The following is a 19,626-nucleotide window of genomic DNA, read 5'->3' on the forward strand; positions in this document are numbered from 1 at the left end:
AATTCACTACTCGACTGAGGGACCATACAGATAATTGGATGTGTGGGGTACAGAGATGGGGTAGTCATTCAAAAATCATGTACACCATTATTATTGAACACAGAGTGAGTCCATGCAACTTATTATGTGACTTGTTAAGCCAATTTGTACTCATTAATGTATTTAGGCTTGCCATAACAAAGGGGCTCAAGACATTTCAGCTTTATATTTGTTATTAATTTGTAAACATTTCTGAAAACAAAATTCCCCTTTGACATTGTGGGGTATTCTGTGTAGATCAGTGGCACAAAATCTTAATTTAACACATTTTACATTCAGGCTGTAATGTGGAAAAAGTAAAGGGGTGTGAACACTTTCTGAAGGCCATTGTATGTGAGAATGCTGTTCATTGACTACAGCTCAACGTTCAACTGCATAGTGCCTTCTAAGCTCATCACCAAGCGAAGGACCCTGGGACTGAACACATCCCTCTGCAACTGGATCCTTGACTTCCTGACAGGCCACCCCCAGGTGGTGAGGGTAGGCATCAACACATCTGCCACGCTGACACTCAACACGGGGGACCCTCAGGGGTGCGTGCTTAGTCCCCACCTGTACTCCCTGTTCACCCACGACTGCGTGGCCGCGCATGACTCCAACACCATCATTAAGTTTGCCGATTACACGACAGTGGTAGGCCTGATCACCGACTACAATGAGACAGCCTATAGAGAGGAGGTCAGAGACCTGGCAGTGTGGTGCCAGGACAACAACCTCTCTCTCAACGTCAGCAAGACAAAGGAGCTGATTGTAGACTACAGGAAACAGAAGGTCGAGCATGGCCCCATTCACATCGACGGGGCTGTAGTGGAGTGGGTCGAGAGCTTCAAGTTCCTCGGTGTCCACATCACTAAGGATCTATCATGGTCCACACACACCAACATAGTTGTGAAGAGGGCACGACAATGCCTCTTCCCCCCCAGGAGGCTGAAAAGATTTGTCAAGGGCCCTCAGATCCTCAAAATGTTATACAGCTGCACCACTGAGAGCATCTTGACTGGCTGCATCACCGCTTGGTATGGCAACTGCTTGCCATCCAACCGCAAGGCGCTACAGAGGGTAGTGTGTACGGCCCAGTACATCACTGGGGCCAACCTCCCTGCCATCCAGGACCTCTATACCAGACAGTGTCAGAGGAAGGCCCAAAAAATTGTCAAAGACTCCAGCCACCCAAGTCATAGACTGTTCTCTCTGCTACTGCATGGCAAGCTGTACCGATGCACCAAGTCTGGAACGAACAAGTCCCTGAACAGCTTCTACCCCCAAGCCATAAGACTGCAAAATAGTTAGTTAAATAGTTAACCTAATAGCTACCCGGACTATCTGCATTGACCCATTTTTACACTCACTTTTTTGACTCATGACATACGCTGCTGCTACTGTTCACTATGTGTCACTTTATTCCTAGTTATATGTACATATCTACCTCAATTACCTCGTACCCCTGCACATCGACTCGGTACTGTTAGTCCATGTATATAGCCAAGATATCATTACTTATTGTGTATTTATTATTACTTTTGTTATTACATGTTTTACTTTTCTATTATATCTCTATTTTCTTTGCTGTTGCTTACAAACCATGTGACAAATAAAATTAGATTTTATTTGATCGTTAGGTTGTGGTGGCTAAAGTTAGCTAAACTTTGTAGTGGCTGTTTAAAGAAAACTGAACCATGGATTACAGATTCTCCTGGCCCATAGACTACTTTCAGGGTGAGGGACCAGTGTGTATTTTTGGATATATGTTTGGCCCCCAGAGGTGTTGGTAAGGAACAATGATTCACACCTTGAGAAAAATCTCTAGTATGTGGGAATAAATGGTATAGCAACTGTGTTTGACTGTATTTGACTGTAGTAAATAGGCCACATCACTTGGAAAGGTCCTTTTAGGAAATGAAACGGGTCAATCTCAGGTGGTTGGCCTGACTACTGTTTGATGTGATTACTACTGTTTCATGTGATTGAGAACTGATGATCGTTTGTCTTCTGTCATTCCTTTATTACTGTTTTATAACTCTGTAACAGCTGATGTTTATAACTTTGTAGCAGTTGACGAAGGCCACTACCTTATTTGGATTTCCTCATAGTTTCTAGAACCATTTGTTGATAGAACAGCGGTGTTAGCTGGTTAGGATAAAAGTCCCTGTTTAGAGAAGGCTAGTTAAACATCTTCTCTGCTTCTGTGTTAGATGATAAATGTTGGTGTTACACCCTTATAACTGAAACAATGGCTGATCAACCATCCAGGTAATCGAACATAATATTTCAAAAATATTTAGGAACATTCCAAACCCTTCTGGCTTGTGAACAAAACCCTGTAGCACGGCATGTAGCCTACAGTACTGTATATAGTCTTCAAACTTAACTCTGGACCTCGAAGCCAGTTCCACTGCATTTTTTCATTGTTCCCTTCTAATCAGGGACTTATTTAGACCTGGAACACCAGGTGTGTGCAATTAATTATCAGGTAGAACAGAAAACCAGCAGGCTCCGGACCTCATAGTGTAAGAGTTGAATACCCCTGGTATATAGGATTTTAAACGGCCAACCTCCAGTTCATGGTTAGGAAACCCTGGCCCTGGAGTGACGCAGGCACCTCATCATTTTGATTTAACCGACCTGGAAGACCAGGTGTGTTGAATTTAGGCAATCACTGAACTGATCAATTACCTCAGTTGGTCAGGTGTGGTGCCTAGTTGGAACAATATCCTGCAGTACCTGCGGCACTTCTGGAACAGGGTTGCCTAGCCCTGCTCTAGTCATTGCTGACAGCTGGGCGGGAGGATGTGGCATTCGTTATAGTTCTCACTTGGACTCAACATGATGTGCACATTTTGATGTACACTACCGTTCAAAAGTTTGGGGTCACTTAGAAATGTCCTTGTTCTCGAAAGAAAAGCAATTATTTTGTCCATTAAAATAACATCAAATTGATCAGAAATTACAGTGTAGACAGGTCCTCAACTGGCAGCTTCATTAAATAGTACCCGCAAAACACCAGTCTCAACGTCAACAGTGAAGCGGCGACTCCGGGATGCTGACCTTCTAGGCAGAGTTGCAAAGAAAAAGCCACATCTCAGACTGGCTAATAAAAAGAAAAGAGTAAGATGGGCAGTCTGAGATATAGCTTTTTCTTTGCAACTCTGCCTAGAAGGTCAGCATCCCGGAGTCGCCTCTTCAATGTTGATGTTGAGACTGGTGTTTTGCGGGTACTATTTAATGAAGCTGCCAGTTGAGGACCTGTGAGGTGCCTGCTTCTCAAACTAGACACTCTAATGTATTTGTCCTCTTGCGCAGTTGTGCACCGGGGCCTCCCACTCCTCTTTCTATTCTGGTTAGAGCCAGTTTGCGCTGTTCTGTGAAGGGAGTAGTACACAGCGTTGTATGAGATCTTCAGTTTCTTGGCAATTTCTCGCATGGAATAGCCTTCATTTCTCAGAACAAGAATAGACTGACGAGTTTCAGAAGAAAGTTATTTGTTTCTGGCCATTTCGAGCCTGTAATCGAACCCACAATTGCTGATGCTCCAGATACTCAACTAGTCTCAAGAAGGCCAGTTTTATTGCTTCTTTAATCAGCACAACCGTTTTCAGCTGTGCTAACATAATTGCAAAAGGGTTTTCTAATGATCAATTAGCCTTTTAAAATGATAAACTTGGATTAGCAAACACAACGTGCCATTGGAACACAGGACTGATGGTTGCTGATAATGGGCCTCTGTACGCCTACATAGATATTCCATAAAAAATCTGCCGTTTCCAGCTACAATAGCCATTTACAACATTAACAATGTCTACACTGTATTTCTGATCAATTCGATGTTATCTTAATGGACAAAAAAATGGCTTTTCTTTCGAAAACAAGGACATTTCTAAGTGACCCCAAACTTTTGAACGGTAGTATACATGTTCTGTTCCCCTGGTTGGAAGTCTGAGGGTGCAGATCTAAATGGGGTTACCTGGGACATAGCAGAATAAACAATATGATCCACCTATAATGCTAACTGGAAATCCTTTTCTTATAGCCAGGGCCTGCAGTGCCAAAAAACTGTCATTTTGTCCAGTCAAATGTTTCTCAGTGGATAATGCTAGTCTATCCCCAACTCCTGCAATTAAGCTTTGGGCCACCCTGGATTTAGCCCCAAATCCAATATGGCGGCCAAAATCATATATTACCTAAGAACAAAAGTCAGTTTTTCTGGCACTGGCCCTGTCTATTAAAAGGGAGGCCATTCCTCTACATGGGAGAACACTCATCTCATAGCAACAGAAGCCCTTATTGCAGCTTAATGCCAAGCATAATTAATCACTGCCTCAAGAACATTGGATCTCTATGAGTCGCTGGTGATTTTAAATGCATCCAATTAATCTATTAGATTAATTTAGTTAAGTCATTAACTCAGTATTCAATCAGTTGATTCAGTTTATTGACTTTGTCTTCATGTAATAATAATTCATAATGCATTTAGGATCTAAAAGTAGGTCCATAAAACCATTGCTTGTCATTGGAATTGATTCATCAGTTTATGATACTGATATGTATTTCTCCAAGTTCTTTAGCCACTTAATCCCCATTGGGTACACACTGGTTGAATCAACGTTGTTTCAATTAAATTACGTTGAACCAACGTGGAATAGACGTTGAATTGACATCTGTGCCTAGTGGGTCATGTTCTCATTTGCTATTTTGGATCATAAATGTGGACATGATGTCACATCAAATGTGAACCACCTCACTGAAGAAAATGTGATTCATAATGTGAGAGTGTGATTTGAAGGAGTCAGGCGCAGGAGGGTAAATCACAGAATACAGAGTTTACACTGGATAGCGTCAACAAAATACAGGCACAAGGGGAACAATAGCCCCGGAAAATACAAGGTACGGGTAGCTCAACCGAGCTACACTCAACTCACAAATAACAATCACCAACAAGGACAAGGGGGGCAGAGGGAACACTTATACATGTACTAATGAGGGGATATGAACCAGGTGTGTGTAATTGACAAGACAAGACAAATGGAATGATGATATATGGAGCGGCAGTGGCTAGTAGGCCAGTGACGACGAACGCCGAAACCTGCCCGAACAAGGACGGGAGGCAGCTTCGGAGGAAGTCGTGACACATAACTGTAATGAATACTCGGACAGAGTGGTAAGATTCAATCGCAGAATAGCGATGCTTTATTAGAGTACAGATAAGGGAATAGCTTAATCGTGGTCGGGCGGGCTGTGGTCAAAACCGGGCCAGGCATAAACAGGCAGAGGTACCAATGGAGCGGGCTTAGTCGTAGTCGAGGTCACAGGCACAGGATCAGAGAACTGTAGTCACTGGGGTAGACAAGTAGAGGATTAAGCAATTCGGGGAGTCAAACAACAAGGCACAGGTCGGATACACGGGTAATCAAAAACAACAAACTCTCTCTCTCTCTCTCTCGGAACAAAACGCTTAGCAAGTCACAATGGAACAATACCTCGCACCGACTGAACTTCTGAGCACACCTTATATCCTACCCTAATTACGGACAGGTGTGCTCAGAACTCAGGTGAACCAGATCGAGTCTGATGACTCCCCCTCTCTGTAGATCGGGGAAGTGTCAGACTGTCTAGACCCAGCCAACCCCCGATCCCTTACAGTATCCCCCTCCCCAGGGCCGGCTCCTGACGGCCTTCTACCTCTACCGGGTGGTCTTCCTCTGGGTCGGGGTCCGGGATGATCTGGGTGTTCAGCGTGGAAAGTGGCCTTGAGAGCGGGGTCTAGTATGTCCTTAGCAGGGACCCAGGACCGTTCCTCCGGTCCATATCCCTCCCAGTCCACGAGATATTCGATGCCCCCTCGTCTCCGTCTTGACTCCAGTATCTCGTGGACTGTATAGGTGGTGTCCTGTTCATCCTCCAAAGGTGGTGTAGTAGGTTGTTGAGCGATTGGTGGGTACATCGGGCTATAATGGACAGGTTTCAACAGGGAGACGTGGAACGTAGGGTTTATCCTGTAGTGTCGAGGGAGTAACAGACGGTAGGTGACAGGGTTAATACGTCTCTGTACCTTGAAGGGACCAATGTACCTGGGTTGGAGCTTCTTGCAGCTCCGTCGGAACCGCAGGTCTCGGGTAGACAGCCACACTCGCTGCCCGGGTTGATAAGTGGGAGTAGGTCTCCGGCGTCGGTCGGCGTAGGTCTTTTGCTGTTGTGAGGCTTGACTGAGATGTTGATGGGCCGTCTCCCAGACCTGCGCACTCCGACGGAACCACTCGTCCACCGCCGGTACCATCCCGGGTGCGGTATCCCACGGGAACAGGGGTGGTTGATACCCTAGAACACACTGAAAGGGCGTTAAACGTAGGGAGGTGTGAATGAGTGAGTTCTGAGCATACTCTACCCAAGGAAGGAATCGGCTCCACTCTTGCGGCTGCCGCGAACATTGTTGCCGTAGATACTTCCCAATTTCCTGGTTGAGCCGTTCTGTCTGCCCATTGGCCTGGGGATGATATCCGGAGGTGAGGCTCACCGAGATGCCCAAGCGTTCGCAGAAGGCCTTCCAAACCCGGGATACGAACTGGGGTCCCCGGTCGGAAACAATATCCTCCGGAACACCAAACTGCCGGAACACCTGGTTAAACATAGTCTCCGCCATCTGAGTGGCGTTAGGTAAACGGGTCATGGGTACTAACCGACACATCTTGGAGAATCGATCGATGACCACGAGAATAACAAAGTAACAAAGTCCATAGCAATGTGCGACCAGGGTCGTTGAGGAGTTGGCAATGGCATCAGCTTACCCTCCGGTAGTGCTCGAGGCGCCTTGGACTGAGCACATACTGGACAGGATAATACGTAGTCTCTGACGTCATCTGTGAGGGAATCCCACCAGTATTTTCGACTGATGAGTCGTGTAGTTCGAGTGATTCCGGGATGACCAGATCCTAGCGACGTGTGGCACCATTCCATCAGTTGAGGTCGAAGCGGAGCTGGTACAAACACCTTCGACACCGGGGTTTCTGGAGGGGCTGGTTCCGCTTGTAGGCTCTCCTGAATCGTGTCATCGATAGCCCACCTCACAGGACCAGCACGGCAACTCATGGGGAGGATAGGTTCTGGTTCAACCGGTCTGTCAGCGCGCTCGAACCGTCGGGAAAGCGCGTCCGCCTTACAATTCTTGGACCCGGGAATATAAGAGACAGTGAATTGGAAACGGTTGAAGAATAAAGACCACCTTGCCTGTCGGGAGTTCAGTCGTTTAGCACTGTGAAGATACTCCAGATTGCGGTGGTCCGTGAGCACTTGGAACGGATGAGCTGCTCCCTCCAGCCAATGTCTCCACTCCTCCAGTGCTAACTTCACCGCCAGTAATTCACGATTTCCCACGTCGTAGTTCTGCTCGGCCGGATTCAGCTTCTTAGAAAAAAAAGCACAGGGTCGTGATTTGAGCGGCTCACCTTGGCGCTGGGATAGCACGGCTCCAACTCCAACCTCCGAGGCGTCCACCTCCACGATGAACGGCAAGGTAGGATCCGGCTGACATAAAATGGGAGCGGTGGTAAATCGTTGTTTCAATGTCTCAAAAGCCCGCACTGCCCCCTCCGTCCATTTCAGACCACGACCCTTGTGGCTGGTCATCGCCGACAGGGGAGCTGCGGTTGTGCTGAAATTACGCACGAACCGTCTATAGTAATTGGCAAACCCTAAGAATCTCTGGAGCTCTTTCACCGTCTGGGGTTGAGGCCAGTCTCGTACAGCTTGCACCTTGGATTCATCCAGTTTTACCCCGTCGGGAGTGAGTATGGCCCCAAGGAAGGAAATCGTCGTGACATGGAATTCACTCTTTTCGGCCTTCACGAACAGAGAGTGTTGTCGGAGTCGGTCCAGAACCTGGCGTACATGGGACACATGTTCACTCAGAGAGTTAGAGTAGATTAGGATGTCATCAATGTACACTATGACAAAGCGATCAATCAAGTCCCTGAAAATGTCATTCATGAACGCCTGGAACACAGAGGGCGCGTTAGTAAGTCCATAGGGCATGACACAATATTCATAATGTCCTCGATGGGTGATGAAGGCGGTCTTCCATTCATCCCCTTCTCTAATGCGCACCAGATTGTACGCACTCCTGAGGTCCAGTTTACTGTAGATGGAGGCCTGCCCCACCTGCTCGAGGGCTGCTGGAATCAAAGGAAGGGGGTAACGATTTTTAATGGTAATATCGTTCAAACCTCGATAGTCTATACAAGGACGCAGTCCGCCATCCTTTTTCTTAACAAAGAAAAAACTGGATGCGGCGGGAGACGTAGATGGGCGAATGGCCCCTTGCTGTAGTGCCTCATCAATATACTTGCTCATTGATTCCCGTTCCGGCTGTGACAAAGGGTAGATTCGTCCGCGAGGAGGTGTAGCCCCGGATAGCAGATCAATTGCACAATCCCAGGCCCGATGCGGTGGTAACACGGTAGCCCTCTCCTTGGAGAACACCTGCGCGTAATCCTGGTACTCTGTAGGAACAACAGTAGACACCGCACCCTTCGCATCCTCCACAGTAGACGTTTTGCAAGGTAAAATGAGGCACTCTGCCCTACATACCTCACTCCAAGCCGTGATCTCGCCAGATTTCCAGGAGATGACCGGATCATGGGTAACGAGCCAGGGGTGGCCGAGGACTAGCGGCTCCCGTGGAGCGGAGATGACGAACAGAATGATGTTCTCATGGTGCAGGGAGCCCACTTGTAACTTGATTTCCTCGGTACGGTGCGTAATGAACCCAGTGCCCATGGGCTCACCGTCTAGCGCGTTGACTCGCAGGGGGGGTTGAATTGGGATAAGTTGAACTCCCAACTCCTCAGCAAGACCCATATCCAGAAAGCTGGCAGCCGCTCCGGAATCAATAAGTCCTTCCAACCTGCGCACTTTCTCTCCGACAGATAAGGTAACTGGCACATACATTTGTTTAGATGTAATGTTCAAAACTGGAGTCTCACTCACCGGTTTGGCACTTCCGAGGCGATATCCTGGGGTACGGTTTGGTCGTACCGGACATTGACGAACGAAATGACCCGACTGACCACAATACAGGCATAGTCCGTCTTGCCGACGTTGTTGTCTCACCGACCCTTGTAGAGGTGACCGTCCCAGTTGCATAGGTTCCTCCTCAGATTCTCTCCTCCGCTCTGTCGATTGCTTAGGACCAGTGATCGAGGGCTCCCGGACTGTGGATACCTTGTGTTGCACTATCAGATTATCAATAGAGATGGCTATTTTGATAAACTCATGTAGCGCAGTGATATCTCCTCGACAAGCCAACTCAGTCTGTACGTCTTTGCGCAGCCCTCTTCGGAAAACGGTGAGCAAGGCCGTCTCGCTCCATCCGCTACCGGCTGCTATAGTACGGAACTCTAAAGCGTAGTCGGCTACGGTGCGACGGCCCTGCTGAAGTTCGCATAGTTGGTCTCCCACACTACGCCCAGATACTGGGTGGTCGAACACCTCCTGGAACAGTCTCTTGAACTGAACTTCCGCATTCAACTCGGGAACCTCAGCTGCCCAAAGCGCAGTAGCCCAATCCAGTGCTCTTCCCGTTAGTAGAGAAATCATGAAATCCACCCTGCTACGGTCATCGGAAAACATAGTACGATTATACGACATATACAGGGACGTCTGAAGTAGAAACCCCTGACATTTGCCAGGTTCCCCGTCGTACCTAGTCGGTAGAGAAATCGGAGGTGTAGGACGAGGACTGACCGTGCTCGGGGTGGTGCCTTCAGCCGCACCAGCGTTGAGTGGCTGCAGGAGTTCATCCATCCGTTTCTCCTGTATCTCCCATCGCCTCTGTAATTCCGCTGGATCCATGGTAATGGCGAGGTATTCTGTAATGAATACTCGGACAGAGTGGTAAGATCCAATCGCAGAATAGCGATGCTTTATTAGAGTACAGATAAGGGAATAGCTTAATCGTGGTCGGGCGGGCTGTGGTCAAAACCGGGCCAGGCATAAACAGGCAGAGGTACCAATGGAGCGGGCTTAGTCGTAGTCGAGGTCACAGGCACAGGATCAGAGAACTGTAATCACTGGGGTAGACAAGTAGAGGATTAAGCAATTCGGGGAGTCAAACAACAAGGCACAGGTCGGATACACGGGTAATCAAAAACAACAATCTCTCTCTCTCTCTCTCTCTCTCTCTCGGAACAAAACGCTTAGCAAGTCACAATGGAACAATACCTCGCACCGACTGAACTTCTGAGCACACCTTATATCCTACACTAATTACTGACAGGTGTGCTCAGAACTCAGGTGAACCAGATCGAGTCTGATGACTCCCCCTCTCTGTAGATCGGGGAAGTGTCAGACTCTGTCTAGACCCAGCCAACCCCCGATCCCTTACAATAACACGTAAATACAGTGAGGGAAAAAAGTATTTGATCCCCTGCTGATTTGGACGTTTACCCACTGACAAAGAAATGATCAGTCTATAATTTTAATGGTAGGTTTATTTGAACAGTGACAGACAGAATAACAACAACAAAATCCAGAAAAACGCATGTAAAAAATGTTATAAATTGATTTGCATTTTAATGAGGGAAATAAGTATTTGACCCCCTCTCAATCAGAAAGATTTCTGGCTCCCAGGTGTCTTTTATACAGGTACCGAGCTGAGATTAGGAGCACACTCTTAAAGGGAGTGCTCCTAATCTCAGCTTGTTACCTGTATAAAAGACACCTGTCCACAGAAGCAATCAATCAATCAGATTCCAAACTCTCCACCATGGCCAAGACCAAAGAGCTCTCCAAGGATGTCAGGGACAAGATTGTAGACCTACACAAGGCTGGAATGGGCTACAAGACCATCGCCAAGCAGCTTGGTGAGAATGTGACAACAGTTGGTGCGATTATTCGCAAATGGAAGAAACACAAAATGACTGTCAATCTCCCTCAGCCTGGGGCTCCATGCAAGAACTCACCTCGTGGAGTTGCAATGATCATGAGAACGGTGAGGAATCATCCCGTGATGGACTGAAATCCTGCAGCGCCCGCAAGGTCCCCCTGCTCAAGAAAGCACATATACAGGGCGGTCTGAAGTTTGCCAATGAACATCTGAATGATTCAGAGGAAAGCTGGGTGAAAGTGTTGTGATCAGATGAGACCAAAATGGAGCTCTTTGGCATCAACTCAACTCGCCGTGTTTGGAGGAGGAGGAATGCTGCCTATGACCCCAAGAACACCATCCCCACCATCAAACATGGAGGTGGAAACATTATGCTTTGGGGATGTTTTTCTGCTAAGGGGACAGGACAACTTCACTGCATCAAAGGTACGATGGACGGGGCCATGTACCGTCAAATCTTTGGTGAGAACCTCCTTCCCTCAGCCAGGGCATTGAAAATGGGTCGTGGATGGGTATTCCAGCATGACAATGACCCAAAACACACGGCCAAGGCAACAAAGGAGTGGCTCAAGAAGAAGCACATTAAGGTCCTGGAGTGGCCTAGCCAGTCTCCAGACCTTAATCCCATAGAAAATCTGTGGAGGGAGCTGAAGGTTTGAGTTGCCAAACGTCAGCCTCGAAACCTTAATGACTTGGAGAAGATCTGCAAAGAGGAGTGGGACAAAATCCCTCCTGAGATGTGTGCAAACCTGGTGGCCAACTACAAGAAACGTCTGACCTATGCCAACAAGGGTTTTGCCACCAAGTACTAAGTCATGTTTTGCAGAGGGGTCAAATACTTATTTCCCTCATTAAAATGCAAATCAATGTATAAAATTTTTGACATGTGTTTTTCTGGATTTTGTTGTTGTTATTCTGTCTCTCACTGTTCAAATAAACCTACCATTAAAATTATAGACTGATCATTTCTTTGTCAGTGGGCAAACGTACAAAATCAGCAGGGGATCAAATACTTTTTTTCCTCACTATAAGCAAGAAACAAATTACCTGTGTTCACGGGCCCATAGTATGATGCGTGAGAAAGTTACAGACGCACAAATATTATACCCCCAAGACATGCTAACCTCTCCTCATTACAATAACAGGAGAGGTTAGCATTTTGGGAGGAGGGCTATGATATTTGTGCATCTGTAACTTTCTCACTCATCATTATTCACGATTCAGTCAGGATTATCCATAATCATGGTAGCATCCACATTAATGTAGAAGTGTTTACAAACATATTCTATTCTTATTTACGATAAAAGTGACTCCAAAATGACACAATACATTATATACCATTCATTTCTATTGGGCACAAAATAATCTGAAACTCAACAAAAACAAATAGCAAATGCATCCAACAAATTTGTAGTCACAAACTTGATGTAGTCATTGCGTACTATGAATATGCAACCAAATACTTAACTTTTAACTAATTGAATACACATAAGTGAAAATGTCCCAATACTTTTGTTCCCCTAAAATGGGGGGACTATGTACAAAAAGTGCTGTAATTTCTAAACGGTTCACCCGATATGGATGAAAATACCCTCAAATTAAAGCTGACAGTCTGCAATTTAACCTTGTAGTCATTGTATCATTTAAAATCCAAAGTGCTGGAGTACATAGCCAAAACAAACAAAAAATGTGTCACTGTCCCAATACTTTTATAGCTCACTGCATGTGGTCTCTACATGTGATAGATGGGTACTCCTATCAGCACACCCCCATAAGCCAATATTAAATTTGACATCCCCATAAGCATTGTCAATGTTACATTTGGTCCCACCCTTTATTTTTAAGGCACCCCGAAGAGTCAATGTCCAATTCAAATCACAAAACTTGAAAAGAGCCATAATGTAAAATGCTGAACTATTTGCATTACAATCTCCTGCCAGCAGAGGGCAGTGTTGCAGTTTCAGTCTTGTACTCGGCAGAGAAAAAGGCTCTATGAATCCAAAAGTCAGTACCAACCTTTCATCTTTATCTGATTGACTAACACCTTGTAAATAAAATCAAGTTGTTTCTGGAATGGGGAAATCCAGATTGTGATTTTGTTGAGAAGAAAATATTTATTTAAAATCTTGTTTGATACATTCATGGATGGACATATAAATTGTTTAAACAATATTCCATTTGAGACAGTTTTCTGGTTTGATGCAATAAATACAGTTTTTCTTAGTTTTCTATAAAATGTCATTCTTCACACAATTTCTCCACTGACATTTTGAATCTTCACATAGACTTTACAGTTGGCTTACATTTTTCATTCAAGAGTTATTGATGATCATAACACTCTTTATGGTTCTTCATATCAAACTTCTTAGAAACATGAAAGGGACATTTTATACAGTACAGTCGTTAAACAGTGTTTACATTCTGAAGAAAAGGCACTTATGTTTGGAAGATGAAAAGCTTTGTTTAAAAATATGAAGAAAAAAAAAATCTAATAACAATAATAAATCAATCATCTGGAATACAAATAGGCAGGTTGTGATATTCTAAAATGTAATTAAATCTCACCTGCAACTTATTTACTGCATCATCATAAATGGCACATATCTTTAAATATCCAAAAATGCTTTTGGGAGGTAAAGCGATCAATAACCTCCTGTTTAATGATCTCACAAAATAAGAAGAGTGGGGGACATTTTAAAATCATGGAATACATGTTAGTCTCTAGAGATTAAATATATCTCATATATGTATACAATTTCTTTAAATATATGGACTTACACATACATAGACAAACATAGGAATGTTTTCACTGCTTAAACCCAACCACTAGCTCCTCCAACATCACATGGTTTTCCTTCAATGAAGATAGGCACACAACTCCAATCCTCCAGGACTGCTTGGTCTCACTTGATTTCAGTCATTAATGGATTCCTTACTCACTGAATCATCTACCGGGATAATGAAATGAAACCTCTGACTTACAGATAACATCAAACTAGAACATTCCTCGAGGACTAGAGTTGTTGCCCTTCTAAGAGCTTGGGTGTTTGGGTTACTGGTCCTTCTGTAGGGAGCTGTAGTACTCAGTCAGGACCTTCCAGGCCTTGGGGGCCATGAAGCCATCTGGGGGGTTCTCCCCGCACCGCGCCAGCTTCCTCATCCTGGTGCCCGAGATGAACTCAAACTCAGCGTGTCTGTGAAAGGCAGAGGAGGGGAAGCGAGATGGATGGAGATGAGATAAAGAGAGAGACAGAAGGAAAATGATCAGCAGTGTCTGCTTTTGAAGGTTCTTTGACCCACATTTCCCACCACAGGCTCTGTATAAAATAATCTGTAAATATGCATTACAAAAGCCATAATCAATCTTTCACATTCCACTCACCGGTCCTTGTCGTAGAAATCCATGGCCCTCTTGGTCTTGTTGTAGGCGGCCACTCTGAAGGGGATGATCTCTACAGAGGTGAGGCCTGGGGCCATGGTGAGGACCTTACCCCCATGGGTGGGCTCATAAATGTCCTGCTTGGTCTCGGGATGGGGCATGCCCGCTGGGTCACGGCCCACAATGTAGAAGTTAGCTCCGGCGATCATCCGCGCCCTGCAGTGCCACTGGACCTGAGGGAAAAAGAAATGTATGCTCACACATAATCACGCACATTATGGTCTTAAATCTGTTATCCTTAGTGGATGGACTAACACAATAGGGTATTCACAGCCCTACAGTGACATCATCTGCCTAGCCAAATGGGGGTTTAAGTACTGTAACTGACTAAATACTGCATCATATCCCCTGCTAAACACACAAAAACTATGAATGTGTTGATGGCTGTGTTTTTGACCCATACCTCAGTGGGTCCAGCGTACATCATGGGGGAGGGGAAAATAGCCACTATGGTGCTGCTGGGGTCCAGTACCCCCTCCTCCAGTACTGCAGCGTGCTGTTTCATGCGCCAGTCCAGGGGCACGTCGTCGTCTTTGGTCCAGCCCCCCAGCGGGTGCAGCAAGAGGACGGGTCGCTTGTAGCCCCGCTCCAGGAGACGGCGCTTGGTGTCCTGCATCAACAGGGCATGGCCGTTGTGGACCGGGTTCCGCAGTTGGAAGGCGAAGATGGCATCTGGTGGTCAACACCATTGTGATTGCAGATATCATAGGTGGTGAAAATGTACGCACAACAGTTGACTCATGACGAAACAGTCCTCAACGTCTCACACAGAGGAATATGTCTCCATCTAGTGCAAACAAGAAATTCTACCATGCACATATAAATGTATTGTTTTTTTCAGAAGCATTTGACAAGGACCAGATGCAAAAAGTAGCATGGATGCTAGTACCATTTTGCATCTGGTCCTCTGTAGCTAAACATAAACCTTCATTTATTTAGACTTAATCTTTAACCCTTTACACTTGGCCTATACGGATTGGGCTAAATTGAATGTTTTTTTCACAGAATAAATATGAAAAGTATATGCATAACCACGGTAGCAATTGAATGACAGTTTGGAGATTATGGGACATTATTAGACCAAAGGTGAGGACACAACTGTTCACCTGACACAAGACTGAATCCAAACATTACACAGTTGATTTTATGTGCATTTTACATTTACTGTACTTTTCACCGCATTTGTTGATAACGAAAACTGAAAATACTCTGGATATATTCAGTAACATGATAAGAATATTCCTGGAAAATGTGGGGTATGTGCAACATAAGACAAAACAATGTAAAGAGTTTGAGTGAGAGGACTAACTGGTGTCTCCAAGTGGCCACACACCTCTCCAAAGTGTGCACAGTTCCTAAGAAATTTCAATGCGCTTTTATGACTCAAAGAAGAGTCTTTAACTATAATGTTGTTGTTTTTTAGCTCTCCTAGCTCTGCTATTGAGGAACTAGAGCAAGCACACTTGTAGTTGTTTTGTTTGGAAAACAACCCTGCATCCCCACCATCACATAATTACTGTTGTTGTTTAAGCAATCCAAAAACGGTCCATTAAAAATCGCAATCTGGGACAGGTGGGCATCATTTGAAAGCCTGTTCTATTGCTAGCATGACTAGCTAAGTTATAAAATACGATATTACAGTGTTAGGCTTTCACAATGCAATTCTAATGGGTGTTTGGCTTGCTTGTATGACATCAAAGCGGTATTTATTATAATCCTCAAAGTCTCATCTTTGAAAACACATTGAGTCATCTTCATTTACAGCATTTTCCTCACTCAGACAACCAAAAATGTGCAAAGGTTGCCCAATTAGCGGGAGGGATGGGGGCAACTTCTTGTCGCGCGAAGTGCTCAAGTTCAGAACGGCTGTCAGTCAAACCCATACAGCGCTGTGAAGCGCAGAACCTGAGCTCTGACATCATTTATAGCATGTTACTGTACAGCCACTGTGTTCCAATTTAGACGCTTATCAGTGCCAAATCTGCCATTTTCAACCCGTATACGGGTACGAGTGTAAAGGCCTACTCAAATGTATATTTTGTGCAATATGCCATGTACTGTATATTTGTACTGCCTTTAGAGGAACTCTTCTAACCTGCTTTCATTTCTTTAAACTTCTGCTTGAGCTCCCGTGGAGTAAAGCGGTACTGGTCCAGCCCATCGTTCCATCTGATTCGCTCCAGCACCTCCAGGTCGCCACCCACGAGCCAATCACCTCCCTCCATCACCATCTGTAAAAGAGTGTGGATGTTGTAGAGATATGAATGACATAATATCAATATATTTCATGCGATGGATATGTGATGGATATGTTCAAGTGCAACTTCATTAAACTCCATTATAGCTTGGAATTGGTATGCACAAGAGTGTGCACAGAGTGTTGCTTTAACACATCAAAGGACATCTATGTTTGCTAAACAACTATGCATGGACATGTGTGGTTGGTTATAACCTTAATGTAGGGGTGCTGGGGGCAGGTGGTGCCCCACTGACGGGCACAGCGCTCCTCTTTGCGGTGTTCGTAGAACTCTGGCCGTCTTAGAATGGCCACGCGGGTTCCCTGGAACTCCAGAGCTACCGCCGCACAGCCGTCCAGCCTCTGCTTGGTTTCCGTGGTAACAGGCAGGACAATGGGAATAGACTGGTTGATGGTTCCATCTGAACCAGGGAAAGATAAATGTGTGTGATGATAGGGCCAGGAGTTTGTGCTGACCATGTGAACCTACCAAGGGAAACTCAGGGCCATGGTTATTGCCTATAGTCACATGGTCAGGATAACAATTAGAGACAACTTTATATAACATCCATCCACTGTCACTCACTCCATTATGAAGAGGGGAGAATAAGAATTGGCTGAGTAATGTTATGATGTATTATAAGGGTGTGTGTGTGGTTCTTACCGTCGAGGAGGTTGCCGAAATGCTGCACCTGGAGGAACTCCCTCTCCCTCATGAAGCCTTTCAGTGGGGTAGCCCAGCCTTCGGCCAGCACCTGCACCCACTGGAGGTCCAACTGAACAGGACAGACCGGGGGTAATATACATCAAACGGGTAGGGATTTAACTTACTGACCGTTAATAATTTCCCTTAACAGCTGATATGTTAGAGATATTGGCTGGTATCAGGGGTGGCAGAGTCCACACGAAACCATGCTGAATGAGAAACAGTTCATGAAGAAACAGAGATAGTAAAGTAAGACTTTCCATCAAACCAATTTCATGTGATATACTGTACCTCCATGCTTCATGGTGGTTCATACAGTTTTAGTTTCCAAATGCACATATTTATTACAGTTTTACCACAATACAGTAAGTAGCGTTGTACTAATAACTCCACTTATCAGGATACTAGGGTTTACCTATCACAGTAATTCAACCATAAATCATATCACATACAATGCAAATACTGTAGCAGCATATCTACTATGTTTGACTTTAATTGATTTTCAAACATTGGGCAATCAGCCCAGTCCATTAGAACATATAGTACAATCCAAAAGAGAGAGATTGTGAGCACAGCCTGCCATCCAGTCAAATATTGACCCATGGTCATTTGGGTAGTCATAAAGAACATGTGGATTGGTAGTGGAGAGGTATGTTGTTACCTTGGTGATGCTGATTGTGGGAAGTGTGACAGCGTCGGCCTGAACCAGCTTCAGCTTGTTCTCCGGAACAAATAGTTCATTCACCTCCTCTGTGATTCCACTTGGAACAATACTCTGAACAATTACAGAGAGAGAAGACAATGTCATATGAAGATAACATGACAGGTGGTTTGTATGCATTTGCAGTTATCACTTTGGTCGTTTTTTTCAAGCCCTTATGATACGTTTTGTTTTGTCTTGATATGTTTGTTATAAGCTAGGTTTGGTGTCAATTCCATTACATACGCTTGACTTTTTTTCTAGTTTAGAGCTAGACGAGCGGGTAAAAAAGGTGAGCTGTCTGTCATGTTCACCTGCTCTCTAAGCAGGTCCACAACCTGCCGGATGCACTCGTTCACGGTGATCTCTCCTGTTTTCAGCACCAACTCCGGAGCCTCGGGCCGCTCGTACTCTGCATCGATCCCAGTGAAGCCTGAGAACACAGGTAGATCCATTAGAATTCCCTTTCTAAAAGGATGTTTGATTGACTCTTTCAGATAGAAATGGAACCCATAGAGGGAATTTGATGTTCTTTCCCTTATAATAAGAAGTTACATTTCGATGTATGGATACCAAAATGTAAACAAAGGACCAAAAGTGTGTACCTTTGATCTCTCCAGCACGGGCTTTCTTGTAGAGGCCCTTCACATCGCGACTCTCACACACCTCCAGAGGAGCATTGATGAACACCTCAAAGAAGGGTAACCCAGCACTCTCTAGGATCTTCCTCGCATCATCACGATCCTTTAGACAAAAGAGGAGGGGGAACAGGATTGTCAGAATGCTGTCTTGTCAATCGTAACACACAGTATACTAGATATACGGCATCCATTTTGCACCAGAACACTCTACACAAGACAATACCACCAATACCAACAGAAATGGGTAGACAGACACTCCCGAGAATGACCCCTGACCTTGGTGTAAGGAGAGATGAAGCTGGTGATGCAGACGAGGCCAGCGTCTGCGAACAACTTGGCCACCTCAGCAATACGTCGGATGTTCTCCTCACGGTCGATGGCTGTGAAGCCCAGGTTCTTGTTGAGGCCGTGGCGGATGTTGTCCCCGTCTAGTGAGTAGCAGGGGATGCCGTGGGACACCAGGTACTCCTCCAGGGCAAAGGCTATGGTAGTCTTCCCAGCACCAGACAAACCTGGCGGTGGACACATGGAGAATGTACAGGTGAGATTAGCCAATACTCAACAGTATCATTATCACTACAGTCACTAGTAACACATTACTGTAATAGCAACATGTAATAGTGACAATCCATTGAGTATTGGCTATGGTGAGCGGTTTACCTGTGAGCCAGACGGTGCAGCCCCTGAAGCCTCCTCTGGTGCCCACCACCTGACCTCTCTTGCTCCGGGTCACATGGTGGGCCTGGAACACTACATTGGTGGATCTGTTCAGATCCTGAAATCAAAGCAGAAGAAGACATGGTAGGAAATGAGTGACTTGTGCTGACGAGTAATGCTCTAGTCTACATTGTTCCTCTTTAATTTTTACTGAGCAAAACTCATCAGCTTTTGACGTCGCTCTCAGGATTTAAAAAAAGTATAATGACACCACCCTTTGGACACCTCCCCAGTCCCATGTTATGACATCAATGGGGTCTCTGACTCAGAGATGA

General features: G+C 45.3%; 1 protein-coding gene across 1 annotated transcript in view; it reads right to left on the minus strand.

Annotated features, from left to right (window-relative positions):
* Window positions 1–13,000: 13,000 nt before the first annotated feature.
* Window positions 13,001–19,626, minus strand: part of LOC311110813 (bifunctional 3'-phosphoadenosine 5'-phosphosulfate synthase 2-like) — a 16,883-nt gene continuing 10,257 nt past the window's right edge. Inside the window, exons 2-12 of the mRNA XM_084153380.1 lie at window positions 19,295–19,409; window positions 18,911–19,146; window positions 18,599–18,737; window positions 18,308–18,426; window positions 17,955–18,068; window positions 17,252–17,363; window positions 16,804–17,009; window positions 16,447–16,582; window positions 14,755–15,023; window positions 14,295–14,524; window positions 13,001–14,106 (exon numbers count right to left, since the gene is read on the minus strand). Coding sequence (XP_084009506.1) covers window positions 13,965–14,106; window positions 14,295–14,524; window positions 14,755–15,023; window positions 16,447–16,582; window positions 16,804–17,009; window positions 17,252–17,363; window positions 17,955–18,068; window positions 18,308–18,426; window positions 18,599–18,737; window positions 18,911–19,146; window positions 19,295–19,409 — 1,818 coding nt within the window. The 3' untranslated portion in view covers window positions 13,001–13,964. The remainder of the gene's footprint in view (window positions 14,107–14,294; window positions 14,525–14,754; window positions 15,024–16,446; window positions 16,583–16,803; window positions 17,010–17,251; window positions 17,364–17,954; window positions 18,069–18,307; window positions 18,427–18,598; window positions 18,738–18,910; window positions 19,147–19,294; window positions 19,410–19,626) is intronic.

The sequence above is a fragment of the Coregonus lavaretus genome (genome assembly GCF_964263955.1).
Source record: "Coregonus lavaretus genome assembly, chromosome: 36".
NCBI lineage: Eukaryota > Metazoa > Chordata > Actinopteri > Salmoniformes > Salmonidae > Coregonus > Coregonus lavaretus.